This window comes from Paramormyrops kingsleyae, chromosome 2 (assembly GCF_048594095.1).
Source record: "Paramormyrops kingsleyae isolate MSU_618 chromosome 2, PKINGS_0.4, whole genome shotgun sequence".
NCBI lineage: Eukaryota > Metazoa > Chordata > Actinopteri > Osteoglossiformes > Mormyridae > Paramormyrops > Paramormyrops kingsleyae.
In genome coordinates this window covers 10,592,448-10,617,162 of record NC_132798.1, presented here as the reverse complement: position 1 = coordinate 10,617,162, position 24,715 = coordinate 10,592,448, and the positions used below count along the sequence as shown (strand labels likewise).

At 41.3% G+C, this 24,715-nt stretch overlaps 2 protein-coding genes across 2 annotated transcripts; one reads left to right on the top strand and one right to left on the bottom strand.

Annotated features, from left to right (window-relative positions):
• Nucleotides 1-4,832: 4,832 nt before the first annotated feature.
• Nucleotides 4,833-7,369, bottom strand: tal2 (T-cell acute lymphocytic leukemia 2). The gene is made up of 2 exons (XM_023803296.2): nucleotides 7,130-7,369; nucleotides 4,833-6,218 (listed from the first exon to the last, which is right to left on the bottom strand). Exon 2 carries the CDS (start codon nucleotides 6,173-6,175, stop codon nucleotides 5,885-5,887), a length of 291 nt encoding a protein of 96 aa, XP_023659064.1. The 5' UTR covers nucleotides 6,176-6,218; nucleotides 7,130-7,369; the 3' UTR covers nucleotides 4,833-5,884.
• A 6,997-nt stretch (nucleotides 7,370-14,366) lies between these two features.
• On the top strand, nucleotides 14,367-18,486 carry dnajc25 (DnaJ (Hsp40) homolog, subfamily C, member 25). Its single transcript, XM_023803295.2, has 4 exons — nucleotides 14,367-14,732; nucleotides 15,013-15,165; nucleotides 16,186-16,653; nucleotides 17,072-18,486. Exons 1-4 carry the CDS (start codon nucleotides 14,457-14,459, stop codon nucleotides 17,189-17,191), a joined length of 1,017 nt encoding a protein of 338 aa, XP_023659063.1. The 5' UTR covers nucleotides 14,367-14,456; the 3' UTR covers nucleotides 17,192-18,486.
• The last annotated feature ends 6,229 nt before the right edge of the window (nucleotides 18,487-24,715 follow it).

Genomic DNA, 24,715 nt, shown 5'->3' with positions numbered 1-24,715 from the left:
TTTTAAGATTACCCATTTAAATCTGGTCATTGCATTTCCATAATTACATTGTTTATTTCTATTCCGTTATTTTGTGTTTGTTGTTTACGTTAAGTGTAATGTCTGTCTTATGTTAGTTGTAGTGTTAGTTAGGAATAAATGCATGTCTTTTACACAACTTCAGCCTCCGTTCATTGAGTGATCACAATAGTCCCTGCCTCTGTGCGATCTAGCTACACCAGGGGTGTCCAATCTTATCTGCAAAGGGCCGGTGTGTATGCGGGTTTTCGCTGCAACTCCCTAATTAGATTACTAATTAGAGGACTGATTGGCTGAAAAGTCCTCACACCTGGGTTTGAACAGCTGACCTACAGGTTATCCCAAAAACCAGCATATACACCGGCCCTTTGCGGATAAGATTGGACACCCCTGAGCTACACGCTCTGAAACCTCAAACTCGCCTGAAATATCGCGAGACTCTCTCATCGGGCGTGAGGGGAGCTTCGCTACCGATTGTTTACATTACCTGGTGATGCAGCTCACCAGACGAGCCTTCTAACTCAGGTTACTAAGCGATACTGGTAATTAGTGAATCCCATTTAAGTCTCACATTAACAGACTCACGGGGATACCACAATTGAGTTTGGAGGAACCAACCATTCAGCATAACGATTAATTAATAATCATCATAAAATAATAATTAATTAAAATGTAATTAATTTCAAAACATATTGGTGGAGATATTAAAATTTACCTGTGCTAATAATTCCTACATCTGTTTGCTATTATGTGATTCAAAAAGCAGCTGTAGGCAATGTAACTAGAAGTAAATATAATCATATTACACATATTCTAATGTCAATCTGCAGGCTTTCTGGGTTTGTGTTGCTAAAGTCAAACTCAAAACTTCTAATAAAGTTAATGTGTAATTCAGAGTATTAAATATTCACTTCCTGAGTAATAATACTGTTATCAGTGATTATATGGTACTGCAGACCTACTCTGTCCACAGTCTGTAGCCAGAACAGTACCAGTCCCATCCTATATGCCACCCTAGGTGAGCATCACCACCAGCGCCCCCTGTCTGAGGGAAAGTGAAATTAGGTAGTGGCAAGTACACTATAGCCCATCATCAGTACTGAACAACTGTGTCACTCTCTCCTCCATGCACCTCCATGTCCTGAACACGTGGCGTGAAGAAGCGTCTGCAGATGTTTGAAGAGAGAGCGGAACTACAGACAGCGTAAGAGCGTAACGTATTGTTAGCATGTCCCAAAGGGGGAGGGCAGCCAATCGGGCCCCTTGAGGTTTTCCCTCCTAAATAACTGTAGTTTTGTGTCCTCTCCTCTCTTGTCGTCTAGCTTTTTATTCACTGCCCATTTACACTAACGCTACCCTTCACGGTGGAGAGTTAGTTGGTGTTGGTGAGTTCATTTTTCTCACAGGAACAGACTTTGTCTGCGTGTTCACTTTGTGCAAATCAACAGGCGGGAAAAGCGAGGTGTATACCGCGACTTCATCAACCATCGTAAATCTACGCATTGAACGCTCTCAACTTCAGACTCTCCAGTACATGAATCTCAGGGTGGTGGCTTTCTCTGAGACACTGGATTCACCATTTCTGGCGACAGCAATCCCACCACATTTTAAAATGATTTGCGTCATCTTAGGTTATTTAGATATATCTTAGGTTTGGATCACCAATCAATGGTTAATAACACAGATAAACAATGACAACTGATGAATGGTGATTGGTGCGATAAATTGGTAAATACAGACACGGGCTTATTTGTTGACCCAGAATTATTGCTTGCGCTCAGAAAATGTGCTTTGCATTCACTGACAATGCCTTCAGTCCCTGTAATAGCCCAATTTACCACTGGAGGGCTCCCTCATCCTGCTCTACAATGCAACCTATTTTGCTGTAAGGTTTTTTTTTTTTCTTTTCCACTGGCCACTGGACCTTCCCACCTCATTAATGGCCATTAATCCTCCAAATGAACATAATGGAAATGCTACCAAATTTCAACTCTTTAGCTCATAGTTACAATTTATTTTAAACTCGCTTAGCCTTCTTTTGTGTGAGAATATAATGAGCAGTGGCCAGTGACTGAACTGTAACAAAACTAAAGAAATAATACCAGTGAGCAGTGCCAGGACCTTCTCATGGTGGGTACCCGGGCACACACCCCTAGTGAATGGTGACTTACACGCATGCAGACAGAGGACGTCATTCTGTGTGGGTGATGGGGGTGTCATCAGGCCGCAACCTTCCGGACTCCTCCCACCTCCCACTCTGGTGTGTGTTACACTTTAGTGCTTTTTGAAGTGTATATTTACATAATCTGATTAAAATGTGGGGCAGCAGCCCATAAAAAGTGCTTCACAGGAGAGGGCATTGCCCAGTCCTCAGACCCACCCCCCCCCTCCCATTCCCACCCCTCCAGCCTGCACCTGCAGCCGTGGTGGGGCCGTTCTGCAGTGGAAGATAAGGTGGTGGAGCAGCGAGAGAGAGAGAGGGAGAAAGGCAGAGTGGGAGAGCAAAACACGCATAATATGAATCAGTTTAGTAGGATAAAGAGCTCAGGAGCAAACGCTTGGCAGCCACAGTCTGAGAGCCTTTCTCATGCGTCCTCAGCTTGGAAGAGAGGCAGCGACATGGCCCATTGTGATAGCGGGCTCACACAGTGTGCTAGGCACAGATAAGGAAATGTGCCCTCAATAGGCCATTACCTCGAGCCTCTAGAGGGAATAGCCTATCAGAAACGTGCACTTGGGTGGACACTAACGGAATACGAAGTGGACTTTTACAGGCACAGTGGAGTCATCTGGCTGAAGTGACAGGTTCCATGCGACATATGACAGGTATTCTAGTGTAGTCCATACACAGCAAACAATGCGTGCATTACGCACACACACACACGCACACATACACGCAAAGGCCACTTTATTAGGTAAATACAAACAGTGACTCATGTGGCACAACTCAATACATGCAGCATGCAGACAAGGTTAAAAATCATCATAAGCGTGACGTGGATGTTGGTGGCAGACATGGTGAATCCAGCATCTCAGAAACAACCACCATCACTGGATTTTCATGTAGAGTTTACAGAGGATGGTGCTACAAAAAAATAACGTCGAGAAAGGAGTACTACTATAGTTACCATAGTAAAGACACTGTGTCAATGACAGGTTGGATGACAATGGCCAGGCTTGTTAAAGCTAAGAGGAAGGTCAAACGTGCAAAAATGAGTTTCGAGTAGGAAGTGGTGGTTAAAAAAGCATCTCTGAACTCATAAACCATTGAAGTGGTTCTGGAAACATAGGAAGAAGATTCTTCCTTCTTTTCCACTGAGCGTGAAAAGAGTAAATCATCTGAAAAGAGTAAATAATTTGGGTAAAACTGTAAATGCTGTCTTCATAAAAAGCACTGGCTAAATACATTGAATACTTCTATATTATAAGCAACTGCAAACTTGTTCCGCAGCAGCTGGAAGGTGGATGGATAGATAGTCAACAAAAATTAGAATGTATTTGATACAGCTGTACATATCATGGGATGTACAGTAGTCAGAAACAAAAACAAAATATGATAAGGAGAAGTGAGAAGTGTACTATAGCGAGCATGAATGTGTCAGCTGCCTGTCCAGGCTGCTCTGTGTGGTCAGCTGCAGCTACGATCTGCGTTAGCAGGACTGACGGTGTGGGAGCTGGAGTCCGAAAGCAGGGCCAGGACTGTGTGCTTTACGCTGGGTACACATCAAGCCCGTGACAAAAAGCTAGCGCCAACCAAGCCAGACAATCAGACAGCTCCTGTCGGTCGTGTGGTTTTTGCCATGGAACACGCCAGGGTGACTAGGGGACCTGGTCGACATACAGCCTGGTCAGAGAGCCGACTCACCAACTAGCTTCAACACCAGTTCAACATGCTCAACCAGCCAAAACGGCGCCAACTTGGTCCAACCGTGCCACACGAATCGGCATGACAGGCAGTTACCAACATTCACCAACAACCTGACGGCTTCAGTCAATTAAAATCAGCTGGGTGTGCTCCTGGCTTTGAACTGACAGTGTCTGGTGTCTGGTGTCTTCAGACTCTCAGTGGGGCCGCTGGTAGGTATACCATTAAAGCGACTAATGATATAGACATTTCACTGTTTGTCTTCTGCCACATTAAGGTCAGCCATACCAAAAGTGGAGATTTAATACTCAGAAAATGATTCCATTACATGAAATATATGAAAAGAGGACAGGAAGAAATGGGAGGACTAAATGGAAAGCCCTGGACCGTAGAGTTCAGTCAGTGGGCATTAAATATGCTAATTCATGGATTAAACAAACAGCGCTTTGTGGTCCTGCACATCTCAGGATCTTGGCCACACCCCTTCTGAAGTTCAGCCTTTTTGGCTCATGATGGTCAGAAAGAGGGTTGAGGGCATCACTGCAGGCTGACCTCTGACTCCAGGTCACAAGTTAAGCTGTCCTTTCATTCCCTGTCCTCACTGCTTTCGGACATGACCCAGGGGTCATCACTGTGCTCGTCTGGGGATCAAAGGCTGTGTAATGGACCATTAGTACTGCTCATTACCTAGGGAACTGACTTCTGTAGAACATTTCAAGAAAACATTTAAAGGAGAATGGCCCATAATTCATTCATGGATTTGCAAACCACGGTCAGCGTACCAAAGATGTTTGTTTTAAAGGAAAATTCAGTCAGTCCTTTATCAACTCAATTTCACAGTGTTAAATAACATTGTGAATGATCACGACAGATTCTGAAATTTGTTTTTACTCCTTTAGATAGCAATGATAGAATGGTGTTTTTCAGAATTCCAGATAAGCAAAGGAGGTATTTTCACACATTTCTATTGACAAATAAATACAATTATAATAAATACATTTCGACATAAAAACAAATCCAATAGAATTAACATGGAAAACAATACAGATACCAATATAACGTTAAATATTAATAGCCCACCGATGAGAAAAATTGATCAGAAAAAACAACAATCTTTGGCTACATATTTCTTGTACAAACAGCAAATTAAGCTGTGATAAGCAGTGATCAAACAGAACATACATATCACTAAAAAGATTGTCTATTTTCCCACGAGTCTAATCCCTGATGCCCCAATAAATAGACAAAAAAATCCTACATATTATTCCTGTGGTCCTTGTTGATGAAATGAGGTTGTCTTTATGGGCCCCCGCAGTACTGTTTATAGCCAAAGCAGAGCTCTACCCCAGCCAGTCATCGCAGTTCCTGGCTTTTGTTAAGCACTGTCTTTCTTTCCTATTGACATTTAAACAGAACAAGGCATCCGGGCTCCCTTTGTCTTTTGTGTGAACTCACTGCTGCCCTTGATGAGATGGTTAGGGATTCTTCCTCGTTTCCCTCAAATCTCCCAGCAGTCCTTGATGAGAATTTATTTCATGTGTTTCAGATATTTGCCTGAATGCATCAAATGATGGAGTCTCTCTTTTGGTGTCAGGTTTCTGATTTTGTTTGCCTGCAGGATATCCCCGGTGTGCAAGGCTGTCTGATGTGTGTGATCTGTCGTATCTAAAACAGACTGACCTTATATATAATTAGGACTAGAATCCCTGGATATGTGCAAGTGCTAAGCTGGCCATAAAGGTTCGGTATACCCCAGTTAAAAGTATCAAAACTTGGTTGAAGACCAGCGGCCTATCCCAACGGCATATCCTCTAACCGTGTTCAGAAAACCCCCTACGCATCTTCTCAAGAGCTCAGCCTGGCTGGGGCTAGAATTGGGCCGTGGTGAGATGGAATGGAGGTGGGACGAAGATGGGATGCGTTGGCACTGGTTTGGCAGCAGTTCTGGTAGACTGTACATGTACAGAGATAGCAGGGCTGCATGGAGGGGGGGGGGGGGCGCTACCAGGCCTCAGAGCTGTCACAGCTGGAGCCGGGAGAAGGGGGGTCTGTGTCACTGGCCAGCCCCTGGGCCGAGTGCAGGATGCTGAGGAGGGTGGGCCGCCCCCCCTGGCGCTCCAGCAGCTGCACCAGGAAGCCGATGTAGCGCATGGCCAGGCGCAGGATCTCGTTCTTGCTCAGCTTCTTCTCCGGGGGGTGGGTGGGGAGGAGCTTGCGCAGCTCGGCGAAGGCACTGTTGACGTTCTGCTGCCGCCAGCGCTCCCGCGTGTTGGTGAACACCTTCCTGGTCATGGTGAGGCAGGGGGTGGGAGCGGGGGGGGGTCGGCGTCTTGATCTGCAGAAAGAATCAGGGCACCCGCTTGACTAACACTTTTTTAATGATGCCTTATTGTTGGAGCCATGGGCTCTAATTGCACATTCCCTTAGTAATGTGAAAGTCCCTTAGTAATGTGAAAGTCCCTTATAATGTGAAAATAAGTTATAAGCAATGTTGGGTATTTCAGGTCCAGAAGCTACAAATCCAGACCAAATTTTTGTTCCTACCAACCAAATGAGTACTCTGTGACTGTGACTCTTTTTGCACGACTAGTTGGTAGAAACAAAATCTTGGTCTGGATTTGTAGCTTCTGGATCTGAAATGCCCAGCACTGGTTATAAGGTAATACTGGAAAAGTGAAATTGTAAAACAAATTTTTGTTTAAATAACTGGGTACATATGCGCACATTTTTATGTTACTGACAGCCGCTGTTGTAGAATACTACTCATTTCCACAAACAGAAGCAGAATATAAACCGCAAAAGTATTTCTATTTGAGGGAATATCCCTCAAATAGAAGCGTATATTTGCTTTAAAAGAAAGTCAAAATTTATTTTTATGTAAAAATATATTCTATAGTTATGCATTTAATAAAACCTTGCAGTAATGTAGTTCAAATGCATAGCTTTTTTTTTAACAACAAATTATTAAATGAATATAATACTTTCCATACAATAAAATACATGAGTGCAACCTAATAGAAATGAAACTGGAATATTGCAGCATATATATTTTAACATTCATGTTTTACAGTGAGACAGTGCCTTTCAGTACAGAAAATTTACAGTATAACACAGAATAGCAATTTTTATAGTCTCGCGGATGTACAAGGGATTTGACATCACAGGACGACTCACATCGTTTCTCACGCAGTTTACTGGTGTACACTCTCGCCACCGCTATATGAATACGTGCAGATGCCTGCTCACCTGTGGACGGGCGGATGCGATGGCCAGCTGAGTCACTGCTCGCTCCGGCTCCTTATGTCCTCTCCATACTCTCTGCTAGATCTTAAAGATGGCTCCCACGGCTAGCTGTCAGGACTGCTGACTCTGACCACAGGCTCTCGGCGATGGATTTCTGCGTGGTTTGTGCTGCTAGCCCTCTCTGGCCGCTCTCTATGCTAGCGCTCTCTGTTGGGAGAGGAGGCACGCCTGCCCCTTTATAGCAGCTTGGACTTCATTGTGTGACGCGTGCTGCCCCTGGGCTCTTCCCACGGCCTGCTTTATGGCACGGCAGGCTTTCATTTACATTACATTACCTTATGTACTTACTAAGCTTACCATGCAAAGCTAAAAACAATACAAGCATGCTAAGCTAGGAGATTTACAACGTGTTTTCCTGCTAGCATCTGTGATAAAGTTGATGGTTCCTGTGAGACTTCATATTAACATGCATTACAGTCTAATATTCTTCAATTGCAAGAGAAAAAATACACAAAAATTGGCCATATTGATCTGGTTATATATAATCTTCATTAGCCAGAAAGTAATAGTTAACAATTACCAATTAGTTATTTCTGTTATTTTCTGTTATTTCTGTTATACTTAAAATTAATAAAATTGATAAAAACATAACCATATGTTAGTGACGCTTTGCAAATTAATAAGCAGTTAATAAGTGTTATTGATTAAAAACCTTACGTATTATCAGTGTGTGAACACAATGTTACAAAATGTGGCAGGAAGAATATGATTATGGAGTTGGCATTTGTATTTACGATTCTTTTGGCATCATAGTGAGAGGCATTGTGAGATGATCTCTAAGCCCAGACTAGCTTCTCCAGGTTTCTTATGTTTTTGTGCGCCCATTGTTTTCCTTCATTGTCCTCCAGTTGTGTTTTTTTTTTTTTTACCTTAGCCTTCAGTCCTATCCTGCCTTCAGAACTTTCGCAGTAAATGTTAGCATTTCTTACACAAATGCCCGGTGCTACATCTTCATTGATTTTGAGGGCTGAGGAATAGTCTTAAAGAGATGCTCCAGAATGCAGTCAAGAGAAAGAGAGCTTCCGTGCCGTATGGGAGCGTAAAATGGCACAATAGCAGAAGCAGGCTTTAGACAATGTCGTGCAGTAATCTGGCTGAGCCATTTTGGGAGCACAGGCATGGGGTAGAACGTGAGTGTGAGTCGACGTGACAGCGTCACGAAGGGCCCAGGCAGGTCTGGAAGCTGCTCTTGTCCTGTTACAGGCCCAGCCCAGTGCTAAGGCCCCCCTATCGGCAAACCATCGCCACACTCTCTTCCCCACTTCCAGCCAGCTCAAATTAGAAATAATGTCTAGTTTAAGCAATTGTCACTGTTTCTCTCCACCCTTCAAGTGTCGTTTCAGAGATGCAGTCTTCCATGAAAGCCTCTCTGTGTGGAGTATGAATTTACATAATCCGATTACCAAAGGGATTATCCGGTAGCCCGTAGCACAGCCCCAGTGGGCCCAGCTGAATGGGCTGCATTCAGTGGCCAGTGGCGCGTCCCACAGTTGCACCTGCAGTGTGGCTCTACCCTCTTTAACAGACTTGCGAGAAGAGCAGCAACACCCCCCCCCCCAAATGAAAACCAGCAGTAGACACCCCACTCAGCATCCCACCAACTTCAGACTCCCCCACCATATCCAGGAAGCCTCCACCATTTCTCATTCCAGATCACTTACCTTCATTCATCATTTCCTAGTCGCCTGCCTGTCTACCCAAGTTGGTCCATTACTAACCAAGTTCTTCCTGTCCAACCCGGTCTGTCTATCACTTATCACGTTCTTCGTTTCCACCCCATCTGTCCATTCCTTATCATGTTCTTCCTGTCCATTCCCCGACTGTCCATTCCTTATCATGTTCTTCCTGTCCATTCCCCGACTGTCCATTCCTTATCATGTTATGTGTGTCCATTCCCTGACTGTCCATTCCTTATCATGTTATGTGTGTCCATTCCCTGACTGTCCATTCCTTATCATGTTATGTGTGTCCATTCCCCGACTGTCCATTCCTTATCATGTTGTTCCTGTCCATTCCCCGACTGTCCATTCCTTATCATGTTATGCGTGTCCATTCCCCGACTGTCCATTCCTTATCATGTTCTTCCTGTCCATTCCCCGACTGTCCATTCCTTATCATGTTCTTCCTGTCCATTCCCTGACTGTCCATTCCTTATCATGTTATGCGTGTCCATTCCCTGACTGTCCATTCCTTATCATGTTGTTCCTGTCCATTCCCCGACTGTCCATTCCTTATCATGTTCTTCCTGTCCATTCCCCGACTGTCCATTCCTTATCATGTTCTTCCTGTCCATTCCCTGACTGTCCATTCCTTATCATGTTATGTGTGTCCATTCCCTGACTGTCCATTCCTTATCATGTTGTTCCTGTCCATTCCCCGACTGTCCATTCCTTATCATGTTCTTCCTGTCCATTCCCCGACTGTCCATTCCTTATCATGTTCTTCTTGTCCATTCCCCGACTGTCCATTCCTTATCATGTTATGCGTGTCCATTCCCCGACTGTCCATCCTTATCATGTTCTTCCTGTCCATTCCCTGACTGTCCATTCCTTATCATGTTATGTGTGTCCATTCCCTGACTGTCCATTCCTTATCATGTTCTTCCTGTCCATTCCCTGACTGTCCATTCCTTATCATGTTATGTGTGTCCATTCCCTGACTGTCCATTCCTTATCATGTTCTTCCTGTCCATTCTCCGACTGTCCATTCCTTATCATGTTCTTCCTGTCCATTGTCTCTTGGCCCCTTGTCTGTCCACCCTAATTTTGCCCGCGAGTCACATCTTCACAGTGAACCACAGATCAGGATGATCCCAATGGCTGCGATCCAGGGGCACGTACAATGCCTGAGTTTGGCCAGCATGTCCATTCTCACATAAATCTCATTCTCTTTGTGGCCAGTTGACCAGGAACAGCTTGCCACACTATTTATCCAGCTTCAAATGTAAAATGTTCACACAAACGTTTCTGTCAAAGTGATTTTCCCAGTCAGCCCTGCTGTGAAGCCGATCGGAAAACCAATCAATGAGGTAACTCTGCAATTCCGTATAGAGATTAGATGGAAATAGGAAACTTAGGGCAGGTGGGGCAGTCATATCTCAACCAACCATGACATTGCAGAAGAAAAATCGTATCTGTAGGTATGGTGATAGTCAAGCACATGGACTTATAAGCTGATAGTTGCCAGTCAAAGTCCCAGGAGAAGCCGCTCTAGCGCCATTCAGTGGACTATAAAGCTGTGCGGCCCACTGTCAGACTCCACTGGAGCAGGTGAGGTGTCCGTTTGCCCATTTAGGCTGTATTTTAGGCCCCGGCCAGCTCCTTTGTCTACCTGGGTCTGTTATAAGCTTGCTGCAGTCGGCTGGCTTAGCGAGATAAGCAGCCTCGGTGCTGGGGACCAGTGATAAGAGGGTGGCTGTGCTAATGACAAGCAAACTTTGGCACATGAGGGCAAGGATTATTTCACATTTTTATTGTAAAACACTGGGCAATATGCCATTTTACTATTGAAATTTATGCACTCAGCTAGTTTGTTCTAATTCAGTTTATATAACTGATATTGTTTTACCTAAAATACATGTGCTAGGTAGCTATCTATTGTAATTATAGATTGATACCATGTAATTATTGTAATTATAGATTGAAGCATGCTTTCTTATATTGTCTATTTCTATATCCATACTTAATCTCCATATGGTCTCTGCTTGGCCTCCTAGCACCACACGTCACACTGAAAACGTTTGAGAGCTGAAAGACCTGGAACCAGACTCACTCTACGCAAAAGATGATCCACCAGAGCAACACACGTCCCCTGCACCAGTACTCATTTTTCCTAATATATAAATACGACACTATTCCTAACACATTCTCTTCAGACACTATGGTTTGTTATGTCACTGTTAACCACCATTATGACATCACGTCTAAATCGACAGTATAAAAATAAACTGACTTTATTTGGTATTAGTGTCAGAATAGCTTCTGTGGGTGGACTGTCTCTAATTGCTAGTAAACAGAGCGGCTTAACAGGGATTGAGCAGCTGCTTTTTGGCATTTGGTGTCAGTTCACATAAAACCCCCGAAGAAAGGAGATGGATGACATGAATCTATAGGCAACATTGTAAAAGGTTTGAACACTGAACTGGTTTACTGAACTGGGTTTAAATCATTCGTGAGTCACTGGAGAAGAGACGAAACCTGAATATAAAAATGGAAGTCCACTTTATCTACTTTATAAACACAAACCCTTATGTATCTGTTTTATCCATATGTAAAGATCTTTATGAAGGAGAAGACTAGAATGTGATTTCTTTAATGGTATGACTAAGCATTCAGGTGTAAGAGATAAGAATTGACAGATATGGTTATCGCTGATGACTGAAATTTTTGTATAATTCTAGTTTTATAATAAAATATGGAAAGTTAGCTACCCTCAAACTCTTTGCATAATTTATTTAAAAACAAAAGTAACGTATATTTATTATTAATGTATGTTGTTGATCCTCCATTATTTAATTATCTTGAATATTTTTATTTTCACATTCATTATCACTAACCTATGTCCAAGCTAGAAGACTGATGAATGGAATATTCATTCAGTCAATAGGTAGCTGATTCCAACATAAAATTGGCAAAGGTTCCTCTATGATTCCATCCGCAGACACATTCTAGGCCTATCTAGCACAGAGAACTGACTTAGTTCCTTTAGAGAAAATCGCAGTTAACTGATTGGTTTAAAATTTTGGTTAGTAAGATGTCAGAAAGTTCGCTAATTTCCGCTAATCACATACGAATATAGGGCGACCACCCAATCCATGTCAGGGGGACACTGTGAGCTAGGACAGGGTTTGTAAACTACCATTTCAATTAAAAAGCTTGCCGTGTGCTGATTGGTCAGTGTCCTCTAATCATGCATGTGTCACTAATGTTAATGTGAAACAGCTGGATGAATCTTTCAATCAAGGAAACAAAGCAGTTGAAGCACAAGAAAAATTGAAGTAATTAGCCAAGCATAGTAGCCTTTCAGTTTTAAAGTAGTTTGTAAAACTTGAAGTAGCTCGTAGTGTCCACCTCCGACATGGATTAGGTGGTCACCCCCTACGAATACTATAAGATGCAGAAATGCATCTAGTCGGAATTTTACATTTTTAAACACTGACATGATATACAGTAGGTAGAATTTACCAGACATACAATGTAATATAGAGATTCTTAGTAATGAGCTGCATATGCTGAATTAAAGTTTACAATATATTTATAAACCTGATGAAACAACAGGTAATCTTTCAAATACAGCAAGATGGCTGAATGCATTTTTAGGATGTAGAGAAAATGATATGAAAGCAGACTTTGTTTTATTTTACTTTTAGAGGCATTTAATGATTGAGTACACAATAATACACACACTTATGAATAATCGTTTTACAAATAATTTAAAATCTAATTTGAGTTTTAAAATCCAGAAAAAAAAAACGTTCGGGCACTGGATATGCACACGCTGGCCAGAAGGAAAATGGCCACATGGGGGCGTCCATAACCAATGCACAGTCATGAACCCATATTTAGCTGCATTCTGCATTGTACGACAGGTTCTCTGCGCCTCAGTACATCTATGACCTTTTAGACCAAGAGAAACCGCTGTCCCCTTACATCTTGCCTACTATTAAGACAGCTCCGATGATTTGACCCCCCTCCCACCACGGGATCAAAAGCAGAAGAACTCCAAAGGAAAGAGACTACTGCATCAAGAAGATCAAGCCGGCCAAACTAGGGCCGGGGGTAGATTTAGATCGCAGAGCAGTATGCGTGTTTGTGTGTGCACCAGCAGTCTGTTCTGCAAGCTTGTAGCTGCTCTCAGGCTGCAGGAAGGTGATCAGTCACAGAGCAGCATCGATCTCATGACTGCTGATGTTGTCTGGCTGCCAGAGGTAGTCTGAAGATGACTTCTGGTGGTGCATCAACCGTTGTGTTAACATCGAGATCTTGCAGCCCAATATGGTAGGCTGCGATCATCCAAAACCACAAATCACTGGCACAGCTCTGTAACTGCTGAAAACTGCATTTTCTTTGGTAGAATTAATTACAGGCCCTTCCTCTTCCTGTTCTTCCAGATTCTGGATGATGGGGGTGACCACACCCAGTGGATCTTCAGGACATATCCCAAGAAGAAGATCAAAGGAACTGTGACAGAGAGCATACCTGTGGTCTGCAGATGAGGTGCCGCTTTACAGTAGTGAAGGAAAGACTCAAGGCACAACTGCATAACACCATAGTCTCTGCACTAGGGCCATGGCTCCATCTAGTGGCAATTTAATTAATAACTGCAAAATTTTGAATTTCTGCCAGTACTCTGCGCCCAGGTTGTAGCAGCTGTACATAGTTGGGAAAATGTGTGTTTCAGCCATGAACGCCAACAACAATGAAGCAGATGTTTAATAAGTTCTCCTTCGGCCAGGAGTCCATTCTGCTTGGGTGGGTGGAGATCTTGAATTGGCACCCCCTCTGGGGAGAGTTTACCTATCTGTGGTTTCAGACAGCATAACATGCCACATACACACCCTTTCGGTATATTTCATTTTGAGTGTTATGGCATTCCATAGGTCTGTCTACAGTATAGGTATCGCCTGTCACCAGGCCAGTTCTGCAACCTTCTTCAAATTGCTGGTGATGTTGCAGAAACGGCAAAATTAAGCTCAGTTTAGTTTTTGGGTATATCATACGTGTAAATCTCTGCCTGCTACAAATTCACAACTTGAATTTCTATAATTGATTATTTTGTACGTAGAATTATAAACGTTCACATGGGCCTATATCAGCTCATGGCGACGTTAAAAGTTGTAGACCGGGGGGCGGCGGTGTGCTAAATTGGCACCCCCTCAGAAGATGCCACCCTGGGCGTTTGCCCACCCTTACTAGGATCAGCCACTGCACATCCATTCTGCGACACGTCGTCATTTTTTCTTTGGTTTGGGCGCATGACAACCCGTGAGATTTTCATCTGAAAAAGGTGTAGACTTGGCAGCTGCATATCTGTCTTTACAGATAAACATACTTACGTGCGAAGCATTTGACCTGTTATAATAAACACTTGATCTCTGGCTAAAACAGCTAACATTCAAGCACATTTTTATTACGGAATTTCATGAAATAAACTCTAGCGTTTTAAATAAGAATACCTACATTTCCCAGCATGCAATGTCATCGACTCTAATGCTGACGGTTATTTCCGGCGACCAGATGCAGATGGGGGTTTGCTTCTGAAAAGTTTAAGAATGGGCACCTTTATAAATGTTGTATTCCTTTTTGGCGTTTGCATTCCCTCAGCGACTGCTTTGATCGAGGGGTTATATTGTGGCACAAAAATATGCTACGATGTCCTTGGAGTTACAAGAGAGGCTACCAAATCGGAAATTGCCCGTGCTTATAGACAGTTGGCCAGGAGATATCACCCAGACAGATTTCGCGTTGATCCAAGTCTGGAGGGGGAAACCAGAGAAAGTGCCCAGCAAAAATTCCTGCTCCTGGCAACAGCTTACGAGACGCTTAAAGTAAGTACTAGTAAGCAAGTAAATAGAACTACTGACAAAGCTGAGCAACACACGTGTTCTATAAAACTAGTCAACAGCTATTTATAAGAAGTATGTATCGAATTGCTTTCCATGAAAATGTTTACTAGTTAGCTAGCTATTTACGTTGGTTTATATAAAACATTTGATAGTGACAGAATGAAAATTGCATATTTAAATGCTACTAGTTTATTCATCGAATATTCTTAATTATAATACTAATAAATTTGTGTTATTAATATGAATTCACACAATCCCACAGGATGAGGAGACTCGCAGGGATTATGATAATATGCTGGATCATCCAGAGGAATACTACCGTCATTACTATGCGTACTACCGCAGGCGGCTGGCGCCTAAGGTCGACATCAGGATAGTGATCCTCGTAACTGTCTGTGCTATTTCAGTCTTCCAGGTAATTGGTTACGTTTTCTGCGATTTGGGCATACCATGTTTCTTTCTGGAAAATGTTTTCATACACAAAATGTTAAATGTAAGGTTCAAATGAAACTTGTATTCATGCATGTAATGATAAAAATGTAAAATTGACAGTAGATATATCCTTGATTCTATGGTTCTCCAGCTACACTTGGTACCATTAGTTTTCACCAAGGTGAAATTATGTAATAATTAAAGCTATAGAGAAGGGATACATTTAATCATGATGATATATAACAGCATAAAACATATGAATATGTAGTAATACCACAATCAGCATTTTACAGATATATATCAAATGACAACTTGCCTGCTGTTTTAGCAATTTATTCTATTGTTGCAGTTTATTGTTGGCTGGCACACAGCAGATAATAATCAGTATACCAGTGATTCACCTGGGTGAGCAGAATCACAACAAATATATAACCACCATGCTTTTTAAAATCTAATTTTACTTCTTATCCTGTAGAGAAGATATAAGAAATCTGATTTTTATGCCATAATATGTTTATTATCTTGTTTGTTTTTGGCAGCTTGTTTTGTGCTTGTTCTCTTCAATGTTTATATAAAGTTTGGTGTATGGCAACCACCAATGGGTGTGATCAATGTTATTGGTAACTCAGTATTATTGATAAACTAACAGTTATTTGAATCTTCATGTTCCATATTCCATACATCATGCGTAGCTTGCATGGCTAGGCCTGGGCAAAGTTGTTTGGTGAGTTTTTTTTCTGTTCCAGCTTCAGAACTCGATGGTTTAACAAGGCCAATAATTCTCAAAATGGTTTGCTTCTGGTTCTTAGTTCCCAGTGAAAGGGTTGGAAGCCCCTTATCCAAGTGATGCAGTTCAAATCCACAAAGAAGAATTGTTGTAGCAAAATATTTAACTTGCAGGGCTTTGGTCAACATACAGCTGATTTATGGGTGATTATTGTAACACCAGACTTAAGTCTGAATGACATGAACCTTGCTTTTTGTTCCCCTCGAATCGCCTCAGTACTACAGCTGGTGGAGCAGCTACACTGAGGCTATCAACTACTTGTCCACTGTGCCCAAGTACCGCCTCCAAGCCACTGAGCTGGCCAAGCAGCAGGGGTTGCTCAACAAGACGAAGAAGGGCCGAAACAAGCGCTCCAAGGAGGAGCTCCGGGAGGAGGAGGAGGAGATCATCCGTGACATCATTAAAAACAAGATTGACATCAAAGGCGGCTACCAGAAGCCCAACGTCCTCGATATCCTCCTGTGCCAGATAGTTCTTTTCCCCTACTACGCTTGTGTTTATGCAGTGTGGTACTGCACCTGGGTCTACCGCTTCAACATCTGCAGAGAAGAGTACGGGCACGCTGAGAAGCTCTACATCATCCGCAAGCATATGAAGATGTCTCAGGCTCAGTTTGACAGCCTCGAGGACCACCAGAGGAACACTTTCCTAGAGAGGCAGCTCTGGATCAAGGAGAACTACCAGGTGAGTTTAAGGATCCACACTGGTTTTATGACGCAGGTGGAGCTGCAGTGGGGTTTCAGTCACCGCTGTCTTTGGTTCCCTCGTTTGAGTAATGTGACAAACCTGAATCTATCACAGAAGTTCAGTGTGGTTCACTACGGGGAAAACAGTGTCTTCTGTGTCCTGTACATGTGTAATTATATTAATGTGTAGGTCAGTGTTTGTAGTTCAAAATTATTCTGTGCATCAATATTTATAGAGGTATTTTCTATAGACAGTAGTACCTCAGTTGACTCTCAGTAGATGAGTTATAAGTCATATTAAAATGCTACTGATAAACTTATTTTTGAGACTGTGAAGGTTCTTTGGCAATTCAGTTGCTTTGCATACAAAATAAGCTGGGCAAGGACTCCTTATCCACCTCTTGGGTTTTTGTTAGGTCTACAAGGAGGAGCAGGAGGAGGAGATGAAAGTCAAGATGGCCACAGATCCCAGGTGGAAGAGGTATCGACGGTGGATGAGGAATGGACCTAGCAGAATGACCTTCACTGAAGACTGAGGACCCTGTGCTTGGACATGCATGCATATGCTCTTCTCTCTACATATACGTACATCACTTATTTGTCATGTATGTATATGTGTGCGTGTTTGTATGCCTGTATATAAGTCTATGTAAATATCTACATACGTTTGTGTATTCTATATACATACGTGTGTGCCATATTAAAAGTTATTCGATACTGATTATAAAATATCAAAATTTTCACATTTAAATTATACCAGTAATGCCAAATGATGGCTTGGGATTTTACTCAGGAATCTGTGTAGATGGTAGGAGATTAACCCAGAAAGATGGGCTTAAGTTGCCCTTTTTGAAGGAAGCAGAGACCTTGTCTGAGCTCTGATGCGCATCTGTTACCCAGGTCTCTTCATTTGGGGTTTTTTATGAAATGAATTTTGGGTCTGTTTTGAAAAATTAGTTTTTACTACCAACCCTAGTGTTGAATGGTGTTTACCTATGGCTCCTCCTGAGGTACATACGCAGGAGCCCACACAAGGAGGCGCTGTTCTGCCCAGAATCCAACATGTAATTCCACGGTAATGTTATGAATTATTTTGGTTGTGGTTTGGAAGTTCTGATGGTGTGTCTTTACATAATAGCAGCTGCAGCACAAATTTAAAGGTTGCCTTGGAGGAAAATGGTGGCTGCACAACTGCAATCGTCACCGAAAGCTGTAGATAAGTAGGTGGTTTTTATTTTTTGTCCACATCACATATTACTTATTTTTTTAAACAAACTACAACATATGTTACCTCCACTTACTGAAGTATGTCAAAATGTGATGAATGCTGATTCCGCTGAATATCATCGCTTCCTACAGCCTTGGAGGAATCTGATATGAGGTGTATTTGCCTCAGATGTGTCTACGGAAATCCTGCTTGGGATCGTCTTCCCAGTGCCTGTATTCTTGGGTTAAGTAGTTGTTTACATTAGATCAAGGCTTCCCTGACCTGGTTCTGGGCATCTGCTGTTTAAGTTGCATTTAAAGGCATAAGGGATGGTGGAAGTTAATGTCTGACATGTTATCTTTGAGTATCTTAGAAAAGAGGCCCGGTTCAAGATGTCAGATTATGTTGTTAGAATTGAATACATCAATCAGAAATGGCAGGGAACGCAGGACGAGGACATTCTGAAACCTTGTGTTAAAATGTCCACGTTGTACTGTTGGTGAAAACATGTCGGCAGTGTTTCCATAAACTGCGTTTCAAATAAATTGGCTTGATCCATTTTTTTGGGTGCAAAGCTGTAAAATGAATTTCTGAAGAATAAAAGTTCATACATTTATTAATAAACCAATGGGTTTTTTTTTCTAGAACTGTTGGAATTACTGGAATAAAATCAACATCCATCCTTCCATCCATCCATCTATCTATCCATTGGTCCATTTTCTGTAACCGCTTATTCTAGTCAGGGTCGCAGGGGGTCCAGAGCTCGGAGGCTACAGGTGCAAAGCAGGCAACAACCCAGGATGGGGGGCCCGCATGATATAATCGTTCCATTTTAAATATGAAATATTTATATATTTTTTTATCTGCATTTTGACGTGTGGCCTGCATGATTTAAGATAGATCTACAAAATATAAGTGTCGTCTACTTTGTAACATAATTCTCTGCAATAAGTGATTTGTCTGCGCAATGAGTTTTTTTTTTTTTGTTCTGTTTTTCATATAATTTAATCATTCCTGGATTGTGTTATTGTTAAAAAAAAAAGCAGTGAAAACAGAAAATGTCAAGTGGGGACCCATGTGGTTTATATGGTGAGTATTTTATGTCCACTGTCTTCAAAATGCTCTCAAAATATGTATTCTTGTGTCCTTGGTCAATTAGTTGAACAATTTAGGAAATTGAAGTGGCAATTTTGGTGGCCCTCTCTTAGCTACCTGCGTTCAGAGGAAAGGTCCTGGAGACTTTCTGTTGAGTGGATGGATAGTTTTTATAAAAAAAAATAAGCTGAAATGGGGCTCATGCGAAATTACATTATCTGTATTCTTTCCACAGCTAATAGCTCTCAAATGAATCTAAAGCATCAGAGCATGTAGTACGTGGGATTGTTAAACCATAGTATCTTCCCAGCCGTATCGTTTTCTTGTTTAGAGAACTTAATGGTTATCTGTGATTTCATCAGTAACATTGGCAGAAGTCAAATGATTTTATTAATAAAATGAAGAACATGGCACCAAAGAGATCATCCTTGGTTTCTGTTCAAGATAGTAGCCAATCAAAGATTATTTAAAAATCTCTCAATATAATTTTGTTGACGAGAAAATCTGATTTTGGACATAAATTATTTCAATAAGCTGTATGTTGGTGTTAACCTTCAGAGTCTAAAAGGGACATAAGAACATATATCCTCCCATCTACCAACCAGTTATCCTGAGGGGTATTCCACAAAGCAGAATTTCCCAGTTAGCTGGATAACTTAGGCCAAACGTGACAACTGCCCAGTTGGAAGACAGGTAAGTGACATTCCTATTGGACAATCCATACATTTGGCTTAAGTTATGTGGCTAATGAAAAAAGTCCTGCTTTGTGGAATACCCCCCTGGTCAGGGTGATGGGGGGGGGGGGACCTTATGGCAGGTAGCATGGGCTGTTAGTTGTTCACAGGGCGCACACACATTCATGCACCACTTGGCCTAGATGTGTGTCTGTGAGGAATCTCGCATGACACAGGGAGAACACGCAAATAGCACACACACACACGGTGGGGGACCGTCTGCATGTGCGTGCCCTGTGATGGACTGGCATCCCATCCAGGGTGTACCAGTGGCCTGTGATGGACTGGCATCCCATCCAGGGTGTACCAGTGGCCTGTGCTGGCTTGGGTAGGCTTTTTCATTTGCAAAGTTTTATTAAATATAACTGTCAGGCACTTTTGGCAAAAGTCAGATGTGGTGCTTAGTAACACATTACTAATCAGAACTGACATTCTAAAGAGCTGGTTCACCTTTAGTGCTTTTCTGTACATATTCAGTTCAGTTTATTTTTCTAGTGCACCTCTCACAACCCTAAGGCGCTTGACAAGGGTGTGTGTTAATCCACTGTTAATCCAGTGTAATCCACTTTTCCTGACCAGGGATGCAGGGAACTAACGTGTTGTAACAAAATAACTTGTTACTGTCATTTGGCCTGTTCAGTCTTAGTTATTGAGTCTGCTGCCCCTAGTGGTGGCGTTTGGTTAGTGATGTACAGTTCCTCCATGTAACAGCATCCTCCATTTTTACCGGCTGTGGCACACTGTTTATCTAAGATATAATCGTCCGTTTTCACCAACTTTCATTTACCTGTGCTCAAACACTACCAGTAAGTATATATTATGAATCCTTAAGTGATACATGTTCCTTGTTTACAGAGGAGTTTAGTTTAATAATTACTTGAGGCTTATTAGAGAGATAGTAGATAGTTACATTGATCAATCTTATCAACGTGATTCAGATTAAATTTAAGGGTATTGTAGTTTTACTTGTCATCTTTGAGGCAAATTAGGGTTTTTTCTGGATACGTGTTGTTTCTGTATGGGTTCCCAATGCAAAACAGAATATTGACGTCACCTGAGCATAGTGGTATTTGCAGTTTTTCCAGGAAACTCTTGAAATATGTACTTATTCTGTTTAAGACAGGTTTTTAGCCTCTTGCCGTATTTGCAAGAACAGGGTTGAAAGGATTTTCAGGATGTTCTTATGATGACTGACTGAGTGTGAAATGCAAATGAAAATCAATTATTTGGCAAAATTAATAATTCCAAACCCGAAGTAAATTGATGTAAATCAAAAGGTATCAAGTGTGATATTAATGCTAGGATAATTTCAAATTTAGAATAAACATAAATATATGAAAAATACATCATATGAATTTCGAGTTTTCACAGTATTTATTAAATTTTGTGTAGTAATTTGTCCTTTCCAGTTGGATTTTAGATTATGTTCTAGAGCAAGGGGTCCGGATGCAGACCGAACCACAAGTTAATTCGGATAATGCTGATAAAGCACCTTATGAATCAATATGGTTAATGTAAAAAGGCTTGACGTGGTTTGAAGTACAAAAATACAACATAGAACCACCAAACCTCGCACACACATAACTTGCCATGATTCCCCGCCCCCATGAGTCGAAATGATCAGTGAGAGTTAAACCAGTCTTTACCCTGTGGTCCCATTATTGTCATATATTGATTCCTATATTGAAAGTTATTGCTAATTCATTAAAGTTCATGAAATGCTGTTTTGTTCGTTGAAAATTGATCTGGACCTCGGACTTTGAACAAAATTCTGATGTGAACCCTTGATCAAACAGTTTGAGAACCCTGATTCTAGAATTATAGGATAAGCCGTAATGTGGCGGGGAACGGAAGTTCCGGTATGGAAATCGCCAAAATACTTTAATCAGAGTGTAGGGTGCTGTCCTGACGTCTTCTGCCTAATTAATTCTGTTTAGCAAGGGGATTCTGTTTTTTATGAGAAGAGGTGGGTGTCCAGAAACAGAGAAAAATAGAGAGACCTTAAACTGAGAGGGGGTTTTACTGTAAGTCAGGCTATTCATGTTTCCACCAGCAACTGCACTGAGTCAGATCTTCCTCTGTTTGAGTGGTGTCTGTCATCAGGGAGGCCCACCTGGGGCTCCCTGTTTGACTCACTGGGAGCTTCTGAGAGGCTGGAATCACACCTGAAACTGCCCCCATATCAGCAGTCGTGTGTCTTCATGTGTGTTCCTCTCCTCATTTGGCTCTTTTTGCTGTGTTGGCTTCTTTCCTGGATCTGTGTCCATAATCTGGGTGGATAACCAGACCGACTTAATAGTGTTCACCATGGAGACCAGGCCAACCTGTGAGTATTGTCACGATTCAACATAAAGAGAATAAAATTTAGAATACTAGTTCTGATGTATATGGACCTTCTTCTTGATTGCTGTATACTTTTATAGGTTTGTAGGTATAAAGTTTAATTTTGAAATGGCTTTATATACGTATTAATTCAACTGAACTGATAAGAGAAGCACCTACACTGACTCACTCTACGTTTGTTCATCTTGATCGTATCCTGTTCCTGGTAAAAGATCATGGCTGATTTTGTGCAGAATGACCCATTTGACAGAAATATGGGGCCAATAGCAGTTTAGTGCCTTGTTATAAAATGGCATGAGATACAAAGTATTACATTCGCCATTATCTTATCTGCAGAAATGAAGTTCCAACAATAACTTACATTAGCACAGTGTGACGAGAGCTGAGATTTAGTCTAAACAGATTGAATAGTTCATTGATAAGAGCGCATGTTGTACTTTTACCAAATCTTTAGGAAATGAAAAATTTATTCTTATTGGAAAAAAGTCTAAGGTATTACGGTGATATGAAATATTAATTCTCAGTCCATATTTAATATGTGGATAATTAAAATGTAAAATTCTCAAGTGGCAAATATATAAATGTACCAATGTGCCAGTTTAGCGGCACTATGGTAACTCATTTAGTCAAGGGCAATTCTAGGATTTGACCCTTGGTGGGGCTCGTCCCCCTGGAGAGATACAGGGCACCCCCCCGCTCCCCTGGGTCCCCCACAATTAAATATGTCAAGGGGGGGTTGGAGGGTCTTAGCAGCGTGTAAAAATGGGGACAAACTGCCTATATATTTAGTATATGCTAAGTATAGATGTCAAGTATAAAAAACTATATAGATATTTTATATAAACTAAAGTTATAATTAACAATCACTAGACATTGTTCATAGGCAAAGATGTTAATTGAAGAACTGTACTAGGAGTTAATACATATAATGCCTTTATGATAATAATTCGTATATATTTCATAATTGTTTTGTAGAAAACTGTCATACAATATATATAATTGTGCTGTTGCTGTATACAAAAATGTTGATGGAATAAAAGTCAAAGATGTGCCTATTTATCTGTTTGCTTGTTTTTATCTGGTCTGACTGGAAATGTCTTTTTAATGGTTTATTTTCCTTTTACTCTGGGTGGAATAGTAATATAATATTTATTTTTATGCACAATGTTAGATCTACTATAGAAGACTACCAAAATGCAGAGCCCATTTTCAGTCAGAATTCCATGCTTACTTTAGATTTTATTTCATGATTTTTATTATTTACTGAACATTGAAGTTTTTTTTTTTTCTTGAAGTGCTCCAATACTAACATCTTAATAGTTTAGAACATTTAATTAAATTTGTACAAATATAAAAATTTGGGATACATTAATTCATGTCATTGGCATTGTACTCCGCAAGTTGGCAATAAACTTAAATCTGATTCCGAGCTTTACCCTCTCCATATTTGCAGATGTACGATATAAAAGCACCGTAATTATTCTCTACGATGCAGCCAGATATTGGTGCGTCTGTGAGTCCAAACCAGTGTAACCCATATATCCCAAACGATTAAATCAAAACTTGGGCCATCACTCAATCAGCTGGTGAAAAATGCCAGTGGCACATTTGCTCATTCTTCTGCACTTACACTGAACTTTAGCTACATAATAAACTAGATAAACATCCAATCTGCTTTATAAACAGGCTGAGATGACTGACATAAGGATTTTTGCAGATGTATATAACCTTCTTATCTCCTTTTGGTTAATATTTTTTTTTCCTTAATTGTGTTTCTCCTAACAACGGCATATGGTTCTGATCAGAGTGTCATTAGTGGGTTTCGTCAGTAAGCAAGTTGACATATACACCTGACCTGACATAAGCTACGCCAAGCTACGCTAAGATATGCTAAGCTAACATTAGGCAGGGCTGCCAACTCTCACACATGTGGCGTGACACTGGTGCTTTCAGACTCTTACGGCAAATCTATATTATTATATTACAACTGTAAAATTAGGTACATCAAAAGCGTTGGGGTAGTTGCAATCCCTACAGACTATTTACAAGGTAATAAAACTGTTTTAACCCTATACATGTAAATGCGTGTGCAGGCCAGTATCGAATTCATAATGTCACTCCAGCCAGCTGACCAAAATTGACAATCCTGCATTAGAATACATACATACATCACATAAATTAATAATAAATATTGAAATACAGTAACAATAGTACATCAATAACAGTATTAATACTGTAATAATCATGCTGTAAGGTACTGCATTTATCAACTGCATCATGGAGCTGAAGTTTTCTACCTTTTCTTGTCTTGTGATGTGAGGCAGAGGGTTATTTAAGGTACAGTGTATGCAAGTACACAGTAACTGAAAACCAGGACTTTTTTAGGGACAGTAAAAGTGATACAATGTCAGCAACATTTATCATTTGTGCAGTCTACTAGAATATTGACTTGTATGTAGAATGTAGGAAATATCGAACATTTAGTGAGATTAATAAAGTTACTGCTAACTTATTGTAATGTAACAGCACCTCTGTGTGATCCTGAGACGAGCTGGAGGACGTGTGTGCTTTGGATGAGGGAGAGGCAGAGTGTGACCCCTGTATGGTTTGCCCTACATACAATCCACCACAGAGTTCAGACACACATGCACACCTCTCTTTGTTGCACAGCTGTGCTGCCT